The 21,174-nt window shown below is 34.9% G+C and overlaps 2 protein-coding genes across 2 annotated transcripts; one reads left to right on the top strand and one right to left on the bottom strand.

Annotated features, from left to right (window-relative positions):
* Positions 1-1,767: 1,767 nt before the first annotated feature.
* LOC146729493 (uncharacterized) lies at positions 1,768-17,772 on the bottom strand. Its single transcript, XM_085495875.1, has 4 exons — positions 17,647-17,772; positions 12,603-12,633; positions 3,910-11,221; positions 1,768-2,341 (listed from the first exon to the last, which is right to left on the bottom strand). Exons 1-4 carry the CDS (start codon positions 17,770-17,772, stop codon positions 1,768-1,770), a joined length of 8,043 nt encoding a protein of 2,680 aa, XP_085352001.1.
* Positions 17,734-21,118, top strand: LOC146729494 (uncharacterized). Its single transcript, XM_085495672.1, has 3 exons — positions 17,734-17,981; positions 18,485-18,692; positions 20,303-21,118. The coding sequence occupies exons 1-3, from the start codon at positions 17,800-17,802 to the stop codon at positions 20,999-21,001; spliced, it is 1,089 nt and encodes a 362-aa protein (XP_085351798.1). The 5' UTR covers positions 17,734-17,799; the 3' UTR covers positions 21,002-21,118.
* Positions 21,119-21,174: the final 56 nt, after the last annotated feature.

Here is a 21,174-nt window from a genome sequence, read left to right on the forward strand (position 1 = left end):
GTTTTCAGTATGAATATGCATCTATTGGCATAATTGTGTCATGCATTCATTGTTCTAATCCCCACATGCATGTGTTTGTCAAGCCAGGGTACAGTAATATAAGAAAAATTTGCTTAGGAGATTCCTTGACATATAACTCAGTAAATCACGTAGTTTTGTTATTTCAGTAATGATTCATTTATTTTGGCAACATCAATAAAAATATGTACAAAAACTATTACATGTGGTTTAGGATACATATGATACAGTCATCTAAATAAGCAAATGACATTATATATCAGTAAATAAGTTCATCAGCTAAGTTCATAATGTGAAACAAAAAAGAAACTGGTTTTCAAAATCTAATTTAAGATTAAAATTATAGTGAAATCATGTATACATGTATTCAACAACACTAGAATATATCACAACAGATACATGATTATAAAATCAATACAATGCAGATGATGCGGTATTCATTGTCTTTCTTAGATAACTATGTCTATCACGTCAGATTTTATGTTTTTAACGATCTGATAGAGTCATACAGTGTATACATACGCACTAATAAGTTTTGACTGACACTGACATTATAATAAACGCTCCTAGTACTAAATATATAATATATGGTCTTGTTACATATTCATAATATATATGGCAAATATCAGTGCACAAATTCAGAGAACGCATGCTTGGATTTCTTCTGTGAAAATATGTTTAACATAACAATGAGAAACAACAAGGCTACAGGATTAAAAATGAATCTTTACATTTCGTTGCTTTGAAAACATTGTTCTAACCATATATAAAAGTTTCGTTTATTTTACCTAAACAGATTCCGTATTTCTGATAACAATTTTGCTAAAAGAAATAAGGTATAATTTACAACCCAGAAAAACGATAACAAAATCCTATTAAACTACTCAAAATAATTTAGGGGACACCGAAATAGCCCGATTCAAACATGATTTCTTTTTTTTTAGTTACAACTACAATAAATCAGAGGAAAATGCATGTTATTATAGCACATTTCACAGGAATGACAATTATAATAATGAATGTATTATAATTGGTGACACAACAATATTCAACAAATGCACGATAATATGACCAGTTTATCCATCACATGACAGTAAATACTATGAATAGTTAATTGGGTCCATATTAGATGAATACCAAGTCAATCAAATCAGTATTGTCACCGTCGGCCTCCGTCCATCTAGGAAGACGATGGGTTGTGCCATGATGTGGTTGAACTTGAGCAGCGTCTGTGGTGGCTGTAGAGCTCAATCCTTGAGTGACAGTCCCTGTCACAGTCCTCACAGATGAAAACTGAGTTGTCGAGTGAGCTGATAGCTTCTTTACTCCTCAGTCGCTTTTCTTGCTGTCTTTCGTGTCTGTTCTCCTTTGCGCCATGGATGCCTTTGCTGACTGCTTGTCTCCATGAGCGGTCATCTACTGGTTCTCCTATGACTGTGTGTCTATGTGAGTAGCCTTGAGGTCTGTTTTACAGACACCAGAGAATATCAGGCGTGGCCGACCAACTGGACGTGTTCCTTCCACAGCAAGTCCTTTGGAAGACGTATCTTGTCCATGCGGCTAACATGACCAAGTCAGCGCAGTCGTCTTTGGCTCAGCATGGCGAAGATTGGTGTTGTCTTGGCCTTGCTGAAAACTTCAGAGTTGGTGATCTTGTCTTCCCAGGTGATCCCTAATGGTCGACGTAGGCACCTCATGTGGTAGGCGTTTAGTTTAGCCTCCTGTTTTGTGTAAGTTGCCCATGTTTCACTACTGTATAGAAGAGTGCAGAGAACACATGCGTTGTAGACTTTCAACTTGAGTCAGGTTTTTGTTCTCCCAGACTCTCTTTGTCAGCTCGGACATCACTCCTGTAGCTTTTCCAATGTGAGCATGTATCTCTGCATCAAGGGACAGGTTCTGAGAGATGTTTGAGTCCAAGTATCTGAAGTTGTCGACCACAGCCAACTGCGAGTCATCGATTTGGATGGAGGGTGGTATTTGAGGGTCCTGTGCCATTACCTCTGTCTTCTTAATGCTGATTGTGAGCGCAAACTCTTTGCAGGTTTTAGAGAAGCGGTCCATAAGTCGTCGAAGACCGTCATGACCGTCGTTGAACACTTGTGATCTTGGACTTAGCCTGGAGCCGAGCCCAGTTGAAGAGTTTTCCGTCGTGCCTGGTGTGAACGTAGACACCGTCAGATGAAGAGCCAAAGGCGCAGTACAGAAGGAGAGAGAAGAAGATCCAAAAGAATGTGGGGCGAGCTTGCATCCTTGCTTAACACCGCTGTGAATGTTGAATAGTTCAGATGAATCCCCTCGAAGCTGACAGTGCCTTTCATGTCTGTATAGAAAGACTCAATGAGGCTTAGGAGCTTTGCTAGGCAGCTTATGCACTGAAGAAGACTGAATAAGCCACTGCGGCTTACCAGGTCGAAGGCCTGTATAGAGTATAGAGGTTGTCGCATTTCCCTGCACTTTTCCTGGAGTTGTCTCACAGAGAAGATCATGTCTATGGTGGAGCGACCTGATCTAAAACCACATTGTGATTCTGGATAACTCGTTCTGCAAGGGAACCAGTATTCACATAGGCAATATGTGACATCAAGTGCATGGTGTGTCTTGGTTTACCATTTCAAACTTATATTCGTTGTCCAGCAGGCTTATATGTTTGATGTAATTACGGTTATGGAGAGGGGGAGGCGTTAATCAACTTGTATCATAATGCTGTCACCACATTAAGTGATTATGCTATCCTACTGTGGCACCGATGAAGTGTTCACCAGCTTGTATGACATGATATTTCAATCACATCATCCATGAGATCATTGACTTGGCTTGGTATGATTAATGTTCCAAAGGCGCTGAATTTGACATCGATGACCATAGTTCGGCTGTTAAAACCTGCGACAAGATGGTATCGCTCTCATCTAAAGTAGGTGGCTTAACCTTAGTCATTTCTGCGCTGTTGAAAAGCTTTGACACATATAGGTGTCACAGTTATTATTCGTACACTTTCATGCTCAATTTATTAATGACGTGGTGTCATGCTTGTAGAACGTGTGACAGCATAATTATTGAGTGCATACTGTACATGCATTTCGAGCAGGTTTATGATAAACTTTTCAATTTCATTGCTACATTTAATTTTCCTATATTGGAACCCAAATCAAACATGCAAGGTTGTGTCAATATAACAGTTACATAACATTAAACAATATATAATGTCAGAAGCTAGTGTTCCCTAAATTGTTTTGAGTAGTATAGATAAATTATATTTTTTATTGGGAGGGGGGGGGCACTTGATGGATACTGCGTGAATAATTGAAATTATAAATGATTTTTTAAAGTAAAGTTGCCGATCTCCTGAAATTATTAGACTTCATAATATAGATTATATATTCATTATTTACATTATATATCTTGCATAACGACCTATACTAAGCACGTGTAAACAATGGCATGATGGTGGTCAACATCATTACATTGATCAGCAAAAGAATTTAACATAAAATCGATACATTCTATGGTATAAGTAGCCACGTAACTGCAACTATCTCATCTGTTAAAAAAATCAAATTTATTTTTTGTTATACAAAAATATATTAGCGAAATATCCATTTCAGTAAGTGCCCCCCTCCCAATCCTGTAATGAGTGAAGTTGGGCGGGCATGTCCCTCAGTTTTATTTTCACGCCCAGGATTGTTATTCGCGCCATGAAAGTAGAGGGAGTCTTACTATCTAAATACATTGCAATATTTTTCCCTATAATACACTTATCACTTATATGTGATTCCAGCATTCCAGTTGTGGCAATGTTGACATTTATATGAAGGTAAGATATTAGAATTTCAAATTGAGCGCATTAATAAATCTAGGTTGAGTGTACCAAAATAATGATACTTTCAGAACCGAATTATCACAGCATCATGAAATCCATAATATGTTTGTACAACTTCAACATTAAGAATATCTGCGTTTTTAATATATACATGGTCAATCAACGTTCCACTTTCTGTTGTTGGTAAGGCAACACGTTGTTTGAATCCTTTCTTTTCCAAAATGTTTTGCACACTAGAAGACACAAGTATATTTTCGTTGAAATCACCAATAATAATGTTACTTGCAGATATTTTACTCATTTCACTAACCAGACACAATAGGTTTTCTCTAAACACATCAGCTCTATATGACCGCGGTCTATATACAACAGCTACTGACACACGTATGTCTTTCACATAAAAAGCTAAATACTCCAAATTTGACACATGTAGCTTGAGGAATTCGGTGCTTTTATGAATGCTAGAATAAACTGCTACACCTCCATGTGCCTGTTGTTTCAAATCTGATGTTATCTCATTAAATGTATCATAAGATAATGACCGTGGTTTGTGATGAAAATCAAAATCTTTTAATTCCAATTCACTATATAGTTCCCCATGCAGTAGCCAGGTTTCTGTCAAACACATAAAATCAACATTAACCAGTCTTTTATCGCATTTGATGTCTTCAAAATGAGATAATAATCCTTCCACATTGTGTAGCAAGATAGTACATTGGCAAACCCTGTTTGACACTGATTTTGATGTCAAGTATTTTGGCATGCTTAATAGAGCTGATTCAATCCTTTCATTGCAATACATACTTGATTCCTTTAAATCTTCAATAATAAGGCCATCTAATGTCTTAACTCTACTCAAGGCGACATAAGCTTGTCCTGGAGAAAATATTTTATTTAATGATACCACAGCTTTCTCTACTGTTAATCCTTGTACTTTGTGTATAGTGCATGCATAAGCTAGCTTTAATGGATATTGTCTTCTAGTGCCTCCGCCATTGCTTACTCTGTCCTCTGATGGTTTTATAGGTGTGCTATTCGGTGGTAATGCTGAAAAGCTTCCAGATTTACTGCGCAGTTTAGCACCAACTTTTACGTTATCAAACACAACATATATACAGGATGGAAAACTTTCATTGTCCTCGGAAGTAATATGTGAAATTTTGCCAAAAACACCATTTACTAGGCCATCAGATACATCAATGTTTTTAATTAACATCACACGAGCATTTATAGCCAAAGTAACCGTCTTTGCCAAGTTTGTATTATACACTTTGACATAGTTTCTCTGTCGCTGTTCTAGTTTTTTAGTTTTAGTATTTCTAGAAAAGTCTTGAGCGTTGATACATATGAGGTCTGAACAAGTTGCGTGAAGCATGTTTATATTACATAGATCCACATCTTTATTTGTTGCAAATATATGCATACCATTATACTCTTCACCAGTTTCACACTGACGAAATATGTTTATAACATTTGATGGTAAATCATCAGATTTTCTCCGCGTTCTGACAATATTTAATGCCTCAGCAAACTGTTGATCTTGCTGCCTTACTACATCTGTTAATTCAGCAATGGCAAAATAATCATTCCACAGATCCATGCCTTCGCTACTAACATATAATGCCTTTCCTTTGACAGGTGGTAATTGATAAAAATCGCCTACAGCAATCACAGAAATATTCCCAAATGGTGAATAGTCACCAGTCTGTTTGATTTGCCTTAATCTCCCATGTATATAACAAAGCAACTTCTTGTCAACCATTGAAATTTCATCAATAATAAGAATCTGCAGACTACTAAGTTTGGAACGAATGGTGGTTAATGTATCTTGTCCTAGTGGTTGATATGGCAATTTTGCATCAACTGCTATTGAGAAAGTACTATGGACAGTGGTTGCATTTATGTTGAACGCAGCTACACCGGTTGGTGCTGTCAACAGAACAGAAATATCATCTGGATTTGGTAGAATACGAGCAAGAATTCTTGAAGCCTCATAATACACAGCCTTGATAACATGAGATTTTCCTGTACCTGCTCCTCCGCTTAAGAACATGTGAAATGGTGCAACATTCTTGCCATTAGCTTTATCTAAACACCATTGTCGAACAGAGTAGAATATGTCACACTGTTTATCATTAAGTGATCTCATCAATATTTTAGCCTCATTTTTGGATATTCCACACTGATTATATACTTCTTTACAAACATCATTTTTATCTTTGTGCAACAAGTCTGGAATTGAATCCTCAATTTCTGATTCATTAGATATCGTATTCGTACTAGCTGATTCTAAACATTCTAATCTTTCCTTTTCAGACTCTGGATGAATTTGTGCCCATGCATCTTCTAAAAGAGGGCATGACTCAAGCATTTGCTCAGCTGCATCAATTACATCAACATCTTTCTCAAACATTGCTTTATTTCTGTCAACTATAGATTTTACACTTTCAGGCAAATTGTTCTTGTATTTCACAGCACCAGTTTGATAAAACTCTTCAAATGAATGGAATTGTTTAGGTTTCAACTGGCATTCAGCTCTGTATGGTAGAAAAAGTTGCAATATACTCTGATAATGCTTCTCTGGTTGCTTAGTTACTGAAAATCTTGCATATCTGACAACTGCAGGTTCAGTTCTTGTTCTCTTTTGCATATAGCCTAGACCATTATTAAGTTTAATAACTTTATTGTTATCAATATTTCTTTTTCTTTCTACCTCTGATGTAGGTACAATTCTGTATTCAGAAGCAAAACTTGCAAGACACATGGTATTAATTTCATTTGGTCTATTCTTATAACGATCAAGCATACTGGTCATCCAGATGTTTTCGTTGTTGAGATTTCCGCCTTTACGCATGCTCTTTAAAATTGCTAGTGGAAGACTCATTTTAATTGGAGTATCGCCTGTAGGAATAAATTGTACTTTTCTTGAGCATTCTTTTAACCTCAAATTACAAACTCTGTATACAGCTTCCTGAGCACTCAATTCACGGTTGTGAAGATATACACCTCCAATTTTTTTCATTGCAAGTTTTGCATCCATATTTCCTTCTTTTGATGCTTCCCTCTGTGCATGATCTAACAACAGTCCCATTTCTCGTTCTGCATTTGAAATGTAGCTAATAATGTACACAACACAACTGTAGGCATCCACAACATATTGTATGTCCATATTTGCATTCCAGCATCTCAGAAGATCTTTGTTATATTGATTTACCCAAACATCAGAAGGTTGCCGTTTTAATACTATGCTTGTTTTTTTTGTCAACACGCTACATGCTTTCTCAAAGTTTTCTTGCGTTAATTCAATGTAAGCAAACAAGGATGCAACAGATGTGAAGTTCTTTTCAGAATTCAGTAGTATATTCCAGATTTTTGTCAGAATTGCCTTGGCTGTATCTTTAGTCATCTCATTTGTTTGGTCTGTTTCATGATACTCTGATTCACTATCAACATAATTCTGTATGACATCATCAGTTTCAATTGTTTTCTCTTCTTTGTCATTAAATTTGTCTACATCAGTTCGTGCAATAAAGGTTTTTCCTGAAGGTGGGCGTGGGAAATTAAATCGACAAGTAGTACCAAGTTTTTTGCAAGTTTTTGAATGTCTTGTACTGTGTTTTTGTACACTATCCACAATCTCATTAAGTTCTTCATCTTGTTCCGAAGATGGCATTTCACAAGTGACATATTTGTCCACAAATGTTGTTACTTCTTCATCATCATCTTTATCAATAATTGGTGCATTCTTTACCCAAAAAAGGCAATGTGTATGAGGAGAACCACGTTGCTGAAATTCAACACGGTAAAAATAATCTACTATTTCGCCAATAGGTACTGCAGGTGACATTATTACCTGTTTCAAAAAATAGTGGAATCTGTGTTCAAACATACGAGCTGCAGTTACAGGGTTGTTTCTTAATACAGAACATTTTTCAGACCAATCAAGCTCTTCAAAACTTCGTGTATCACCTTCTTCTCGAAGAATGCATTCAATTATTTCAGGCCATCTCGTGTCAGCTGATGAAAATGAACAAAACCATGTAGGTATACCAAGCTGTCTTAACATTGCAAATAAATCTTTCTGTGAACTTTGCCAAAAAGGTGGTGTTCCACGGATGGGTTTCAAAAACTTGTATCCCTCATTGTGCTTAAGAATGTCAGTCAATGACTGTGAATTTGTTAAAGTTTCAGCTGTTACAGATTGACCACCTGCTTTACCAGAACCTTTGCGTAAGGCAATAGACACATTTGAGACAACTTGTTGTACTTCTGACAAATACTGGGCATAAAATATAAAATCTGTATTTTTTGCAAATCTACCATCTGCATTCATCAAACGAGTATGCAAATATCTTGACAAAGTTATTTTTTCACTGCGTTTGTCATGAAATGTTGGTGATCCTTCAGGATACAATACAGGAAAAGACTTTGCTTCATTACCCTCATCCATTAACATTTTAACTGGACTATTTCCTTCAGCAGGGGCAATACAAGATATTTCATCAGAAGGTTGATCAAGAACTTCAGGTCCGACATCAACTGGTTGAAGACATGTATCTAAAAGTAATCCATCTTTTTCTTCTTCATTGTCCTCAAAATCTCTATTTGTTTCTTCAGAATGTTTTGAGGCACTATCCTCGCTATCTGGTAATTCAATTTCTTCTTCAATTTTTGCTAATGGATTAACCCAATCTTTGTTAAAACAAACATCACTATACCATTTATTGTTCTTCTGAAGATATACTAATGCATTCTTTATATGAGCCTCATTTACAAAGTGATACTGATAATGGCCCTTGTATGTTAGTTTCCGCTTCAGTTTTACTTTTATCATTTGGTCATCTGATTCACATCTTGGTAAAATGGATGTAGCTTTATCAATGCTAGAAGGGACACATACAACAGGTCCATGAACACCATTCTGTCCACCTTTTGGTAAAGCCAACAGTTTCATAAAAGGAATGTGCAATGCCACCAAATGTTGTTCGAGAGAGTTTAAGCATTTTAATTCATCTGGAATAGGCTTCAGATTAAGATTGTTGGTAACTGCTTCACATGGAATTTTACCACTCAGAATTTTCCTCTGACAAGTAAAACAAATCCATAATTTACACTGTCCATTTTTCAAATATAAACATTCATTATCACTAGAACACACACTGCTACATTTGTGTAGATAGTCTTCAGTAATACACTTATCTGCAATTAATGCAACATTCCGACCTTTTTTTGTGTACACCTCTTTATTACAATGAATGACTTGATTTCTGAAAAGTCGCCGATGACATACTGCACAGGCAAAATCTGGACCATGGGCAATTTCATTTCTAAACATAGCCAATATATTTCTAAAATGTTGTTTCTTATTTGATTCTATTAATCTCTTGGTGGGTGTTCTATCTAAAACATCTTTCCTATGCTGTTCATTCTTTTTATATTTTGTAGTACTCCTTGCCTTCACAGCTTCTCTGTGCGACTCATTCGTTTTATATTTTGTAATACTTTTTGCTTTCACTGCTTCTCTATGTGACGGATTATATTCATATTTTGCTCTGCTCTTTGCCTTCCGAACTTCCCTATGTATGTCATTCTGTTCATATTTCATTTTGCTTCTCGCCTTTACAGATTCCCTGTGTGTCTCACTATCTTTATACTTAGTAATGCTTCTAGTTTTTATAGACTCCCTGTGCATTTTATCATATTTATATTTTGTAATGCTTCTTGTCTTCACAGCTTCTCTATGAGACTTACTATTTGCATAATGTTGAATCATGTTCTTTTTTTTCCTCTGGCAAAAACTGTCATCATTATAATATCGCTCTCTCTGTTTCTCTAGTTTACGTTTTTTAACAACATGTTGCCCAGTTTGTTTAACACCCTGTTTACTTTGAAAATGTTCTTTCAAACATTTAAGATAGGTACGTCTGCCCCGAGATCGTGTAATTTTTGCTGGTGTAGTTAAAGTGTTTGGTATATCATCTGACTCTATATTGCTATCATTTTTAAATAATTTCATTGTTGTTCCAATATCAGTTTCTGTGCTTTCTAAACGTCTTTTCTTCATTCCAATTTCTGACATCTTGTCTTGTTCTATAATATTGCTCTGGGAGCAGTCACACAACACATCACCAGCATGTTTGACACATTCGACCACTTCATAATGTATATCCATGGGGTGTTTTAGGTATATTGCTTTTCCATTATTAGATACACTCTTGTTAAGTTGATAGTTGGAGTATTTAATCCATTTACCTCGGCTAAATGTGCAAATATCTGTTCTTAATAGATCAGCAGCTCCAAGTATTTCAACTTCCGTTGCCCATGTTTGAGCATATTGCATACCAGATGCTATAATGTAATCATCAACAGACACATGGCCTGGTCTTAAAAAGGGGTAAAATACAGGGTTATTCTTCTTTAGATGATTTACAATGGCTAATCTGATTTGCATGTGGTTATCCTCACTTCCAGATAGTACATAAGACAAAGCCCGGAAAAAACAATTACCATCCCCTTGGATAGATTTGGTTTTGCATGGTTGACCCATTTCAAAATTTTCAGTATGAAACCCAAATCTTTCTCTTTCATTTTGTAAACTAAGTTCAGTGCACAATCTTTGACACATCTCAGAGGACAAGGGTTGATATAAAAAGGGTGTATGATCTGATTCAACTAACTCCACTTCATTATCTGACCGAGTTTCAGTGTCAATAACATGATACTTTTCAGCATTAACATTTATACCCGTAACTTCAAACTGTTCATTTTCATGCACATGCATGGATACAGCAAGATCACAACAATGTTTATACACCATCTCAATACTACTGAACTGGATTATTATGCTTAATCCATCAGGTGTTACCATACCTTTGGAATTTCTTGAATGTGAATCAAAGATCCAATAAAATCCATCATTCTTGATCACAGCAAATGCTGCTCCACCAAATATAACAAAGCATGAATTATATTCAGTTAATGATATATCAAGAGCATTGTCAAATGGTGTAAGAAATGTGTTCTCATCATCACTTTCACCAATAATACCAAATAATGAGTCACCAACACTCAAAGTAAACTGGGTGTCAAATAAATCAACTGTTTGTGGTAATTCTGTCACCAATAACAGTTCTGAATTAACAGTTGTAGACTGTTGTAAAAAGCCATACAATTCATTACCAGTTTGCAGTATTATATCCAAGTCTTCCGATTCCCATGAATCTACATATTTGATTTGACTGAATATCATAGAAACTAAGCTATTTGCAACACACTGTTTTCCACTGTTATCTAGAAATTGATGATGACCTTGATGAAAACTTCCTTGTACTGAAGTTTTTAGCATGAACTTATTACCTGTTGTCTGATCATTAACATTTCCAACTGAATCATTTAACAAATGAAATTGCTCTAATGAGAAACTCTCTGCAACATTATTTGTTTCTTCATCATGTACTTTATTAAAAATACTTCCAGCACTAATTTGCAACTCATTCTGATCCCGAAAGATAATACTTTCTGATTCATTCTGATCCCGAAGGACAATACTTTCTGATTCATTCTGATCCCGAAGGACAGTATTGCTATGATCCCGAAGGACAGTATTGCTATGATCCCGAAGGACAGTATTGCTATGATCCCGAAGGACAGTATTGCTATGATCCCGAAGGACAGTATTGCTATGATCCCGAAGGACAGTACTTTCTGATTCATTATGATCCCGAAGGACAATATTTTCTGATTTATTATGATCCCGAAGGACAGTATCGCTTTGATCCCGAAGGACAGTATCGCTATGATCCCGAAGGACATTGGTTGGTGGGTTTCTACCCAAGGCCAACCTCTTCTTTAGAGCTTCACCTCTCTTCCAACCTTTCTTTCGAGGCATCTGAAAGATACAATTGTCAAAATACGAGTGATTTATTTAATATATTTGCTAAATTGAGCACTGTTTTTACTTACAAGAGATAGGTACATTGTTATTAAAATACAGATGCTACCTGTGTCAATTTAATTAGCAATACTGCTAATTTGCAAGCAAAACTGTGAGATAAATTGCAAACTTGCATTGTGAGTTTTTTCCTTCACAGTTAAATACCACACAGCTGTCTTGAATTGCATCATCACACACATGCATGTACATAGGTCTGATGTCTGTGTTTATGATTTTTGAAGTTTATACAGTTGTTAATAAAGAGCTAAACATACACTCATATCTACCCCTAAACATGTTCAAACATGATCAAAGTGTTTGTGTGAATGAGATCTGGTTGTAAAAAATGGTTGATTTCAAAAATATGTTACCTAAAAATTTTGGACATACAGGTGTCTTGAATTAGAACACTATAAAACTTGTCTTTATTTACTGCTTAGAATGTCTATTGAATAACTTAACTGAAAACCTGATTGGTCCAGATATGTATGCATAAGCTAGAAAGATTGACACATATATATCAATTCCCCGGTTGAGTGACAAAATGATCAAAGTCTTTCAGTCTATCAACATATAGCACTAACTCCCACAAATCATGTGAACTTGGATATATTTTACCATAATGCTGACATGTAGTAATAATGTGTATGAATATCAATACATACTGAGCAGTATAAAAGCATATATCCAGAATTCACACTTCATTATTAACGGCTAATAAAATGTGCACATGTTTGATACATAAATTTTAACTAAATTAACACTATATAATGTATAGATCATAATAAATTCATAAACAAATTCAACGTTTCATGCCTAGACATATCTTACCTTTCAATATACAGGAATAAATCGTTATAGACTGCAAGAGAAATATAGAGAACTGTTAAATTATGCAACATACATGCAACATGAATTTACATGATTTTACAATTATTATAGTAATGTGATAGTCAACATGGTAAACCAACACAGGAAAGTTTAATAAACATAATAAAAAATATTCACTGAATCTATCTCCACTCACTAAACTATTATTTAAAAAAAAAATACATAGAAAAAAATTGTTCGCCCTGTTAATTGATTTAGGTTGATTTCAGGAAACGGGAAATAGCAAATCATTACAACCAATGATTATTGACGAGGGGTCATTAATTTGACCAGTGGCTGAAACCGTAACATGCAGTTAGTACTATAGGTCAAAGGTCACAATACAAAATAAAACAAGCAGCCTGTCGGCTGAGATAGCTCTGATGTTAACTGTTCAAAATTAGATATCATCATGAAAATGAACAAATCTCAGGTACCTATATGTATGGTATCCAAGCAATCAGACATGCGGTTTTCAACAAGTTGAAAATACCGTTAAAATCCTATTATAAACCGCATACCTAATAGTAACCGCACCCCCGATTTCGGCTTCAGTGTTAAAGAGTTCTCAACAAAAATTGAAAACATGAAATGTACCTATTACTAACCGCACCCCCAATTCAACAAGACCGTGACCGACTTGTTCCTAAATCGATTCATTTGTTTCGAGAACGTGCCTAAAAATATTCACACCTCTTTATTGTTCAGTAGTGTTAGGATATCAAACACGCAGAGAAACTGCTTTTGTCTTGTGACAACTTGTGTCAATACTCCTTATGAATACATCCGTGTGTTGTAAGTTTTCGACAATGAGCTGTTCTCACCAAAAAACTGTTAAATTCTTTTTCAATGCTCAGTTTATCTTTCGAAAACAACTAATTTCTTGATTTAAAAAAAAAGTCATGTGGTTTTCCCATGGAAATCAAAGCCAAAAGATCACACTACATTATCGGTAAATCGCTTCTGGGTTTTGTTCACCATGAAGTCGGTGACCTGTCATTAACATATTTAAATGAACTAAGGTAATTTGAACACATGGGCACCATCCAGCATTTTTATTGGTTAATAAGCGACTTGACCTACCCGGTCAAGTAATGTCTTGTGTGCATTCAAACTACATGGCGTATGTCGCATCGATCGTTTACATGTGACCGAAATAATTCGCTTACGGTAAAACTAAGTTGAATTTTACTTGCATTTGATAACAATTCAACGAATTAAATTTTCGTGTGTTGTTATAATCACTACTGAGTAATAATCAACAATTTTAACAGTTCAAAAACAATGAAGTTATTCACTTGTGAGCCGAAGCATGGCCGGATTGCGTTACTGTACCCACGGTACCGTACTTTTTTAGTGCCGTACCATGATCATTTTCTACTAAGCATTACATTAATGTTTGTTTTTATTTGAAACTCCTGTCGGAATATACTTTCCGTTACGAAGAAAATAAAAAAAAAATGCATATTACATTAAATATACAGAGTATTTTTTTTTTTCATGTGAACAGTTTTTTTTGTGACGTGAGGCTTATCACTCTTCCCTGACATCTAAATTGGATGTTACGCTTATATTCAAAAGATTGTACGGTGTATTGTTTGTTTTGTGCAAGTGATGTGGGAAAAAATGACCACGCCCATTTAGTGATTGCAATATGTCCCTAATACTGTGAAATACTTTATTTTTGCTGGAATTAATTTTTGCTGAAAAGGCTTTTTGGGCATTTTGTATGGAATTTATTTTCACTGATTTTTTATAAGTTTAATGTGAAATACAGGAAAAAAAGTATATTTGCTGGATTTTATTTTCACGGAATCATCCCTTCAGCGAAAATAGCGAAAATAAATTCCAAGCGAAAATAAAGTATTCTACAGTATAAACCGCACCCCGAACTTGAGCTGTTGATTTTTTGATTTTTATTTAATACATTATAATATAAACCGTGGTTTATAATAGGATTTTAACGGTAATACTTTTTATGAAAAAAAAAATATTAATTAAAATTAGAGAATCAAAGAAATCATCATGAAATGAACAAATCTGAGAGAGGTCCACATGTAATATCAAAGCAATTGGACTTGCGGTTTTTAACAAGTCGAAAATATCACTTTTTACCAAAAATGACAACAATATTCACCAAAATTAGACAAATGAACAAATCTTAGAGAGGTCTACCAAAGGTACATATACACCAAGTATCAAAGCATTCAGGCTTGTAGTTTTCAAAAAAAAGTCGAAAAAATAAAACATTGACACGGACGATGGACACCGATGAACAATCACTCATGATAAGCTCCGCTCGACTAAGTCGACAGCAGAGCTAAAAAATAATTACAAAAATATATTAAAACTAAAAATTACATGTCAGAGCACACTATTTGATTGTGTAACATAACAGCTATAAATTTTAATTTCTCTGATAAAAATAATTCAGCTATTGCATTAGGAAAAAATGGTAATGCTACACTTCAAAAGCATGATAACATCTCAAGAGTAAATAAAATTTACTACAATGTATGCATTAAGCCATTAAAATTATCAAAACTTCAAAAGTAATCATAGTACAAATGTTAAGTGAACAAAATTATCAAGTGATTTTGGATTTGTTGGAAAAATGGCCGAAAGGCTGTGACATTGTTTATTTGGTGATGAGAACTGCCAAGCCAGTTTATAAAACAGTGAACAAAGATTTTTTCGTAAATATTACTGACCACGAAAGACGCCCATCGCGAAATGTCTCTATATTACTGTCGAGTCATAGTAACTTGTCGGCCAATTCACTTCCGCGTTTTACGTACATTGGCCAGTGGCGTTAAATATATAAAAATTTGCGAGAAAAACATGTAAATTAATAACTCATTCGCCAGGGGTCATTGGCCGGGGCCTGAGATTCGGGTTACCCCATACATTGCTAGTTTTGGGAATTGAGGTTTGACCTTTCTAAATAATCGACACTATAAAATAGCGCCATTGTTCAATTATTTCACCCATAATGTCTTTGTTTATTTGTAACGCTCAAATGACACGTCTGTGACTTTCTAAATTGCCAAATTGATTAGACATGTGCAATGCTTTCTGAAGTTGAACACGGTGCACGCACTTCCGGTCGACATGACTGGGCGACGCCATGATTGTTTTACACGATAAATGACTAGAAAATGCACAAAATTTATCACATTTAATATCTTACACCGAAAACCGGACTTGAGAATGCGACGACTAGACCTTTACATTTCGGATATGTTCACTTATAGTTACATAAATTGTCATATATTATCAATATTCAATATTTGAATCTCCGATCATAAAATAAACATGTACTCACCTAAACGAAAGCGCAGCATATAAACTTCAACCGTCTGGTGGCGCTATATAGTTTTCACAGTCACGGCCTGAGAGACGGGCCGTTGTCCAAGTTCAACATTCTTAGTTATACCATGGAACTATAAACCAGTTCCATGGTTATACTAGTAATTAATAGTTCAATAAAATTTATGAGATCAGATCACACGATTATTACACACCTTGTTGTTCTCAGATTGATTTGAGGAAATTGTATGCCTTTGTTTTAATCTGTGCAAGTGCAAAAATGTTCACATTTTGTACACGAATTGAAGTAATATATACTTGTAGAAGCTGTAAATATAAACGAAGCTTTATTGATTGTCAGTGTCGAGTACATGACATGATTTATGTACGGTTTATACTAAGACTATACATGTGTTGTAATTTGATCAAAATTAAAGTACGCGTCTGTCACTGCTAGACCGTCGTTTTATGTAACTGTTATGATATAACAGTTTATACCGGGCATACTCTGTCCCGGGATTCGCCCATACAGATGTAAACGAAATATCATACATATAAATTTTATAACCAGATCTTGACATAACTTAGACGTCTCTGGTATCATATTGACAACATAAATTTACAACATATTATAAGTTATTAAACCAAGTACAAGATAGAATGCGACAACTGTGGCACATGTACAAGAAAATATTTTAAATGTTTTGTCTATGCTGCTACAATTAACAGTTTCAAAAACGACTGTAGGTTCCATTTTGTAAGTTCCATGGTTACATGCACTTCTAGTATAATGTGCGCCCTCTATGGCAACCAGGCTGCAGTAGCTTCTTAATGATACATTTCTGCAATGAAGCCTCATATTTTAAGCTGAGTGACATGCGTTATATTTTATTATTTGGAATGTTTTCAGGTTATTTCAAATGTGAACATCCTGACGGTGATTCCGCGCAGTAGTGAACCTTGTTATTTAAATACACGCATTGCCGGATTAATGAATTACAAAAAATTAATCAATCCAATTAAGAAAGAAACTGTATACTGAAATCACTGCCATCGCCGCTATGTAAACCAGCCAGAAAACAACGTGCATGATTTAAATTACTATGCCATACAGTAAATTGCAGAAAAAGTCATTTTACAATTATATTTTCAATACTACCATAAAGAGCTATGGACAACTACCAAATTTCCTACTTTATTACGAACACTTTACTATTTTCTTCATAGTTGCGATTAATTTGCAAGGTTATTGTGCCTTCATTTTTCTCACATATTTCGTTATGAATGTATTTGTACTAAGACTGTCGCCCCTGATTTGAAAGTCACTAAACATGTAACGGTTAACGTCATCATTGATATCCGTTTAAACTGAATTCCCCAGCCTTACGTCGAACACTTGTCGGTCTCTATGTTCTCCTTTGTCTTTCAATATTCAACGTTGTTTTCACGACTATTATGTAAATAACACTGCCATTCTCGCTATTACTTTTACTTGCCAAATACCCGCCGTCAGAAATATATAATCATTCGAAACCGCTGTGTTTTTGCACCGAAAATAGTTCATAAACACTGGCATTTAAAATATACAATATTGCTACCCATGTATACGAAATCTACCCATGTATACAAAACTAAACGCATTTTGGTGAGGACCTTTATTTTTGTTACGGTAGGCGAGTTGCGAAAGTGATCTAACTTTTATTCCCAAGCCTCGATCTGAATCCAACACTCTGACGCTTTCATTTGCGACTGTATCGCTGCTGGGCAAAGCTGCTGTGATCTTTTGGCATTCATTGGTTGCCCATCCGAGTCTTGGTGTCATTTTTGTACTTGCTGCGATCGGCGTATAATGTCCAATCAAGAGATGTTTAATACCGAGGGATATCTTCACCAGGTTTCAAAAGTGAAACTTGCGTCGAAAAACGACACTAAGTATTTTAATGCCGTATTACAAGAGCAAGACGGTTTTAAAGACATAGTAGTATTTTCACCACAAAAGCACCGTGATTTCATCAATGCCGAAAAGCACAAGTAAGTTCATATTAAGTTATTTCTACTCAATTCAGAATTTTAACTCCAAAAAACTCCAAAATTTAGAATTCCATTCGTTTAGTAGGTCAATATGGCTTAAGCGGTGGTCCATTCGAATTTCGAGTCCAGGTCAGAATCGATGAAAATGCACCTTATTAGTGGTATAGATGAGTCCTCCCTCAGTTATAACAGGCCGATTCTTAAATGTAATCATGTATGCAATACGGTACTTGCTTTATTAGTATCATAAATGAAAAATGTACTACCGGTATGTACACCATGTACTTGTCCGTATGTTACAGTTGTTCTTCATGACAAAATCAATATTTTAGTGTGTTGTCATACTTGCTTCATTTTTAATCACATTTATTTTTTTCCCAAAAGTATCATACACATATACGCATTTTGATCGTGAAGAATTGTTTTTGAAAAAAAATCCTGTTTAACGGATTACAGGTATTTTTCCAATACACAAGTTATAAGGTTTTTTTTTTTAATTCTAGGAGTCCAGTGTTACTGAAGAATTTGTTGACATCACCATCACGGCGAGATGCTACAAAAAATGATCTTAAATATAACTCAAGATCCAACCTATCTATTGCCAAAAAGTTGAAGTTTAACTTTGACAGTGGATACCGGTTAACACGCCAGAGCAGTACAACACTGAATACCATAAGAGATATCACAGACAATTTTGCTGCTTTCCAAACAGTATGTACTTATCACTAATTTTTATAATTATGCACAAAAAATATTTTTGGTCAAAACCTATTTCAATATTCATTTCATAATTGATTATATAAGACAAAGATGGTCTCACAAAATTTGTTCACTGAAACTTGTTGAAATTTGTTGACTAGAAACATTTTTTGACTATATTATTTTAAGTAGGAGTCAGTTATTCAGTTGCCAATGTTATTTATATTCATGGAATATCTACCAATCTCGTATGAAATGACACAATATTTTAATGCAATTTTGAAACAATTTTTTTACTCCCATGTGCGAAGCACATAATGGGAGTCTTTGCAGTTAGTGTGTCTGTGTGTGTGTGTGTATGTGTGTCCGACTGTTCCACTGCTATCTCAAGAACCATACATCGGTTTTTGATGAAACTTGGTGCATAGATGCTCTGGGCCAATGCGCAGATTTGATTAGGTTTTGGTAAAAATCCATGCTCGTTAATTACCTAATTTGCATGATAATTAGCTAATTTTTAGCTGTTCTATGACTGTTCCACTGATATCTAAAGAACCACTCATTGGATTTTGATGAAACTTGGTACATAGATGCTCTGAACATATGCGCAGATTTGATTAGTTTTTGGTAAAAATCCGTGCATATTAATTACCTAATTTGCATGATAATTAGCTGATTTTTAGCTGTTCCATTATTCTTCCACTGATATATAAACAACCACTCATTGGATTTTGATGAAACTTTATACATACATGCTCTGAACTAATGCTAGGTTTTGATTAGTTTTTGGTAATAATCTGTGGATACTAATTACATAATTTGCATAATGATTAGTAAATTTTTGGTTTTTCCACTGATATATCAAGTACTAATCATCACATTTCAATGAAACTTGGTACATAGATGTCATATGACACTGCACAGACCTGATAGTTTTTATGGTAATATCAGTACATATTAATTACCTAATTTGCATAATTAATTAATTTTCAGCATTTGATATAAGTAGTGAGCATTACATTTCAATGAAACTTGGTACATAGATGTCATATGACACTGCACAGCCCTGATAGTTTTTATGGTAATTTCAGTACATATTAATTACCTAATTTGCATAATGAATTAATTTTCAGCTTTTCCACGGGTATCTCAAGTACTAATCATCGCATTTCAATGAAACTTGGTACATAGATCCTTTAGGACTATGCAGAGCCCTGATTAGTTTTAGGGTAAATAATTGTGCATATTAATTACTAATTTGCATAATTAATTTTCAGCTTTTCAACTGATATCTAAAGTACTCATCATCATATTTCAATGAATCTAGAATTATGCAGACCCAATTAGTTTCCGGTAAATATTTGTGCATATTAATCACCTAATTTGCATAATTAACCAACTTTCACACTGATATCTAATTTGCATAATAATCAGGCAAATTTGAACTGTTTTGGTTCTATCTCAACACGTTTTCTTAATGAAACTTTTTAATGCATTTGGTGTATACCTGATATGGTTTGTTTTAATAATTGCATACAATCAGTATTTTAAAGTGATATTAAACTTTGTACTAATGGATACATTATTAGGTACATGAGCGAACTGTTTCCTTGGTATTACAGGTAAACACAGTTGCAAAGGTGATTAGTTGTGGAAATGGTGGACCAAAACAATTATCATCAGGATTGATCATGCAAATGCAAGAGTTTGCTATTGCAGACAGTACATCATCGATGCTCATAGCTATATGGGGAGAACAGATTGACAGCATCAAACTTAATTCCACCTACAAGTTCAACGATGTAAGTGTACGTGAATTTCAAGGTACCATTCAACTGACTTCCACACCGGATACTACTATAACAGAAACCACGCCACTAACAGATGTGAGTACTGATAATACACCTGGCATGCAAATGAATACCATCAGAGGAACAATCATATCTGCTGAGTGTACAGCAAAATATTACTGTCACTGTAAAAAGCAACTGGTAGATTATGCTCCAGAGATGTCAACTATCAAGTGTCCATACTGCTCTCAACGAACAAAAACAAGCCATCTTTTACCAAGTATTAAAGCATACATCAACATCACATCAGACTCTGGCAAGATGCATAAACTTACTGCATCTGAAGTCATCCTGCAAAAACTGTGCCCTCAACATGACTTAAAAAGAACAGATGAAACTGAAGAGATCTTACTTGATGCTGAAGAGCAAGAATTTCAAGTTTCTGGTTATAATATCATTAGCATTTCACCAGTCAATGCTCATAATGATTTACCACTGGTACCTGCCGAGAATTACCAAAGTAGTCCATGATATTTCAATGGCCTTAAACACCCATTAGATGCAATGCATCCATGTTCGTCACTGGAGGTGATGGGGTAATTTGTTGAGTTTTGAAATTTGAAACTGATGATTTTATTACCAGTGTTTACCATGTTTATTTCATATACAATCTATGTATATACATTGTTGTGTTCACCATTATA

This window comes from Saccoglossus kowalevskii, chromosome 22 (assembly GCF_978046115.1).
Source record: "Saccoglossus kowalevskii chromosome 22, keSacKowa6.1, whole genome shotgun sequence".
Classification (NCBI taxonomy): Eukaryota; Metazoa; Hemichordata; class Enteropneusta; family Harrimaniidae; genus Saccoglossus; species Saccoglossus kowalevskii.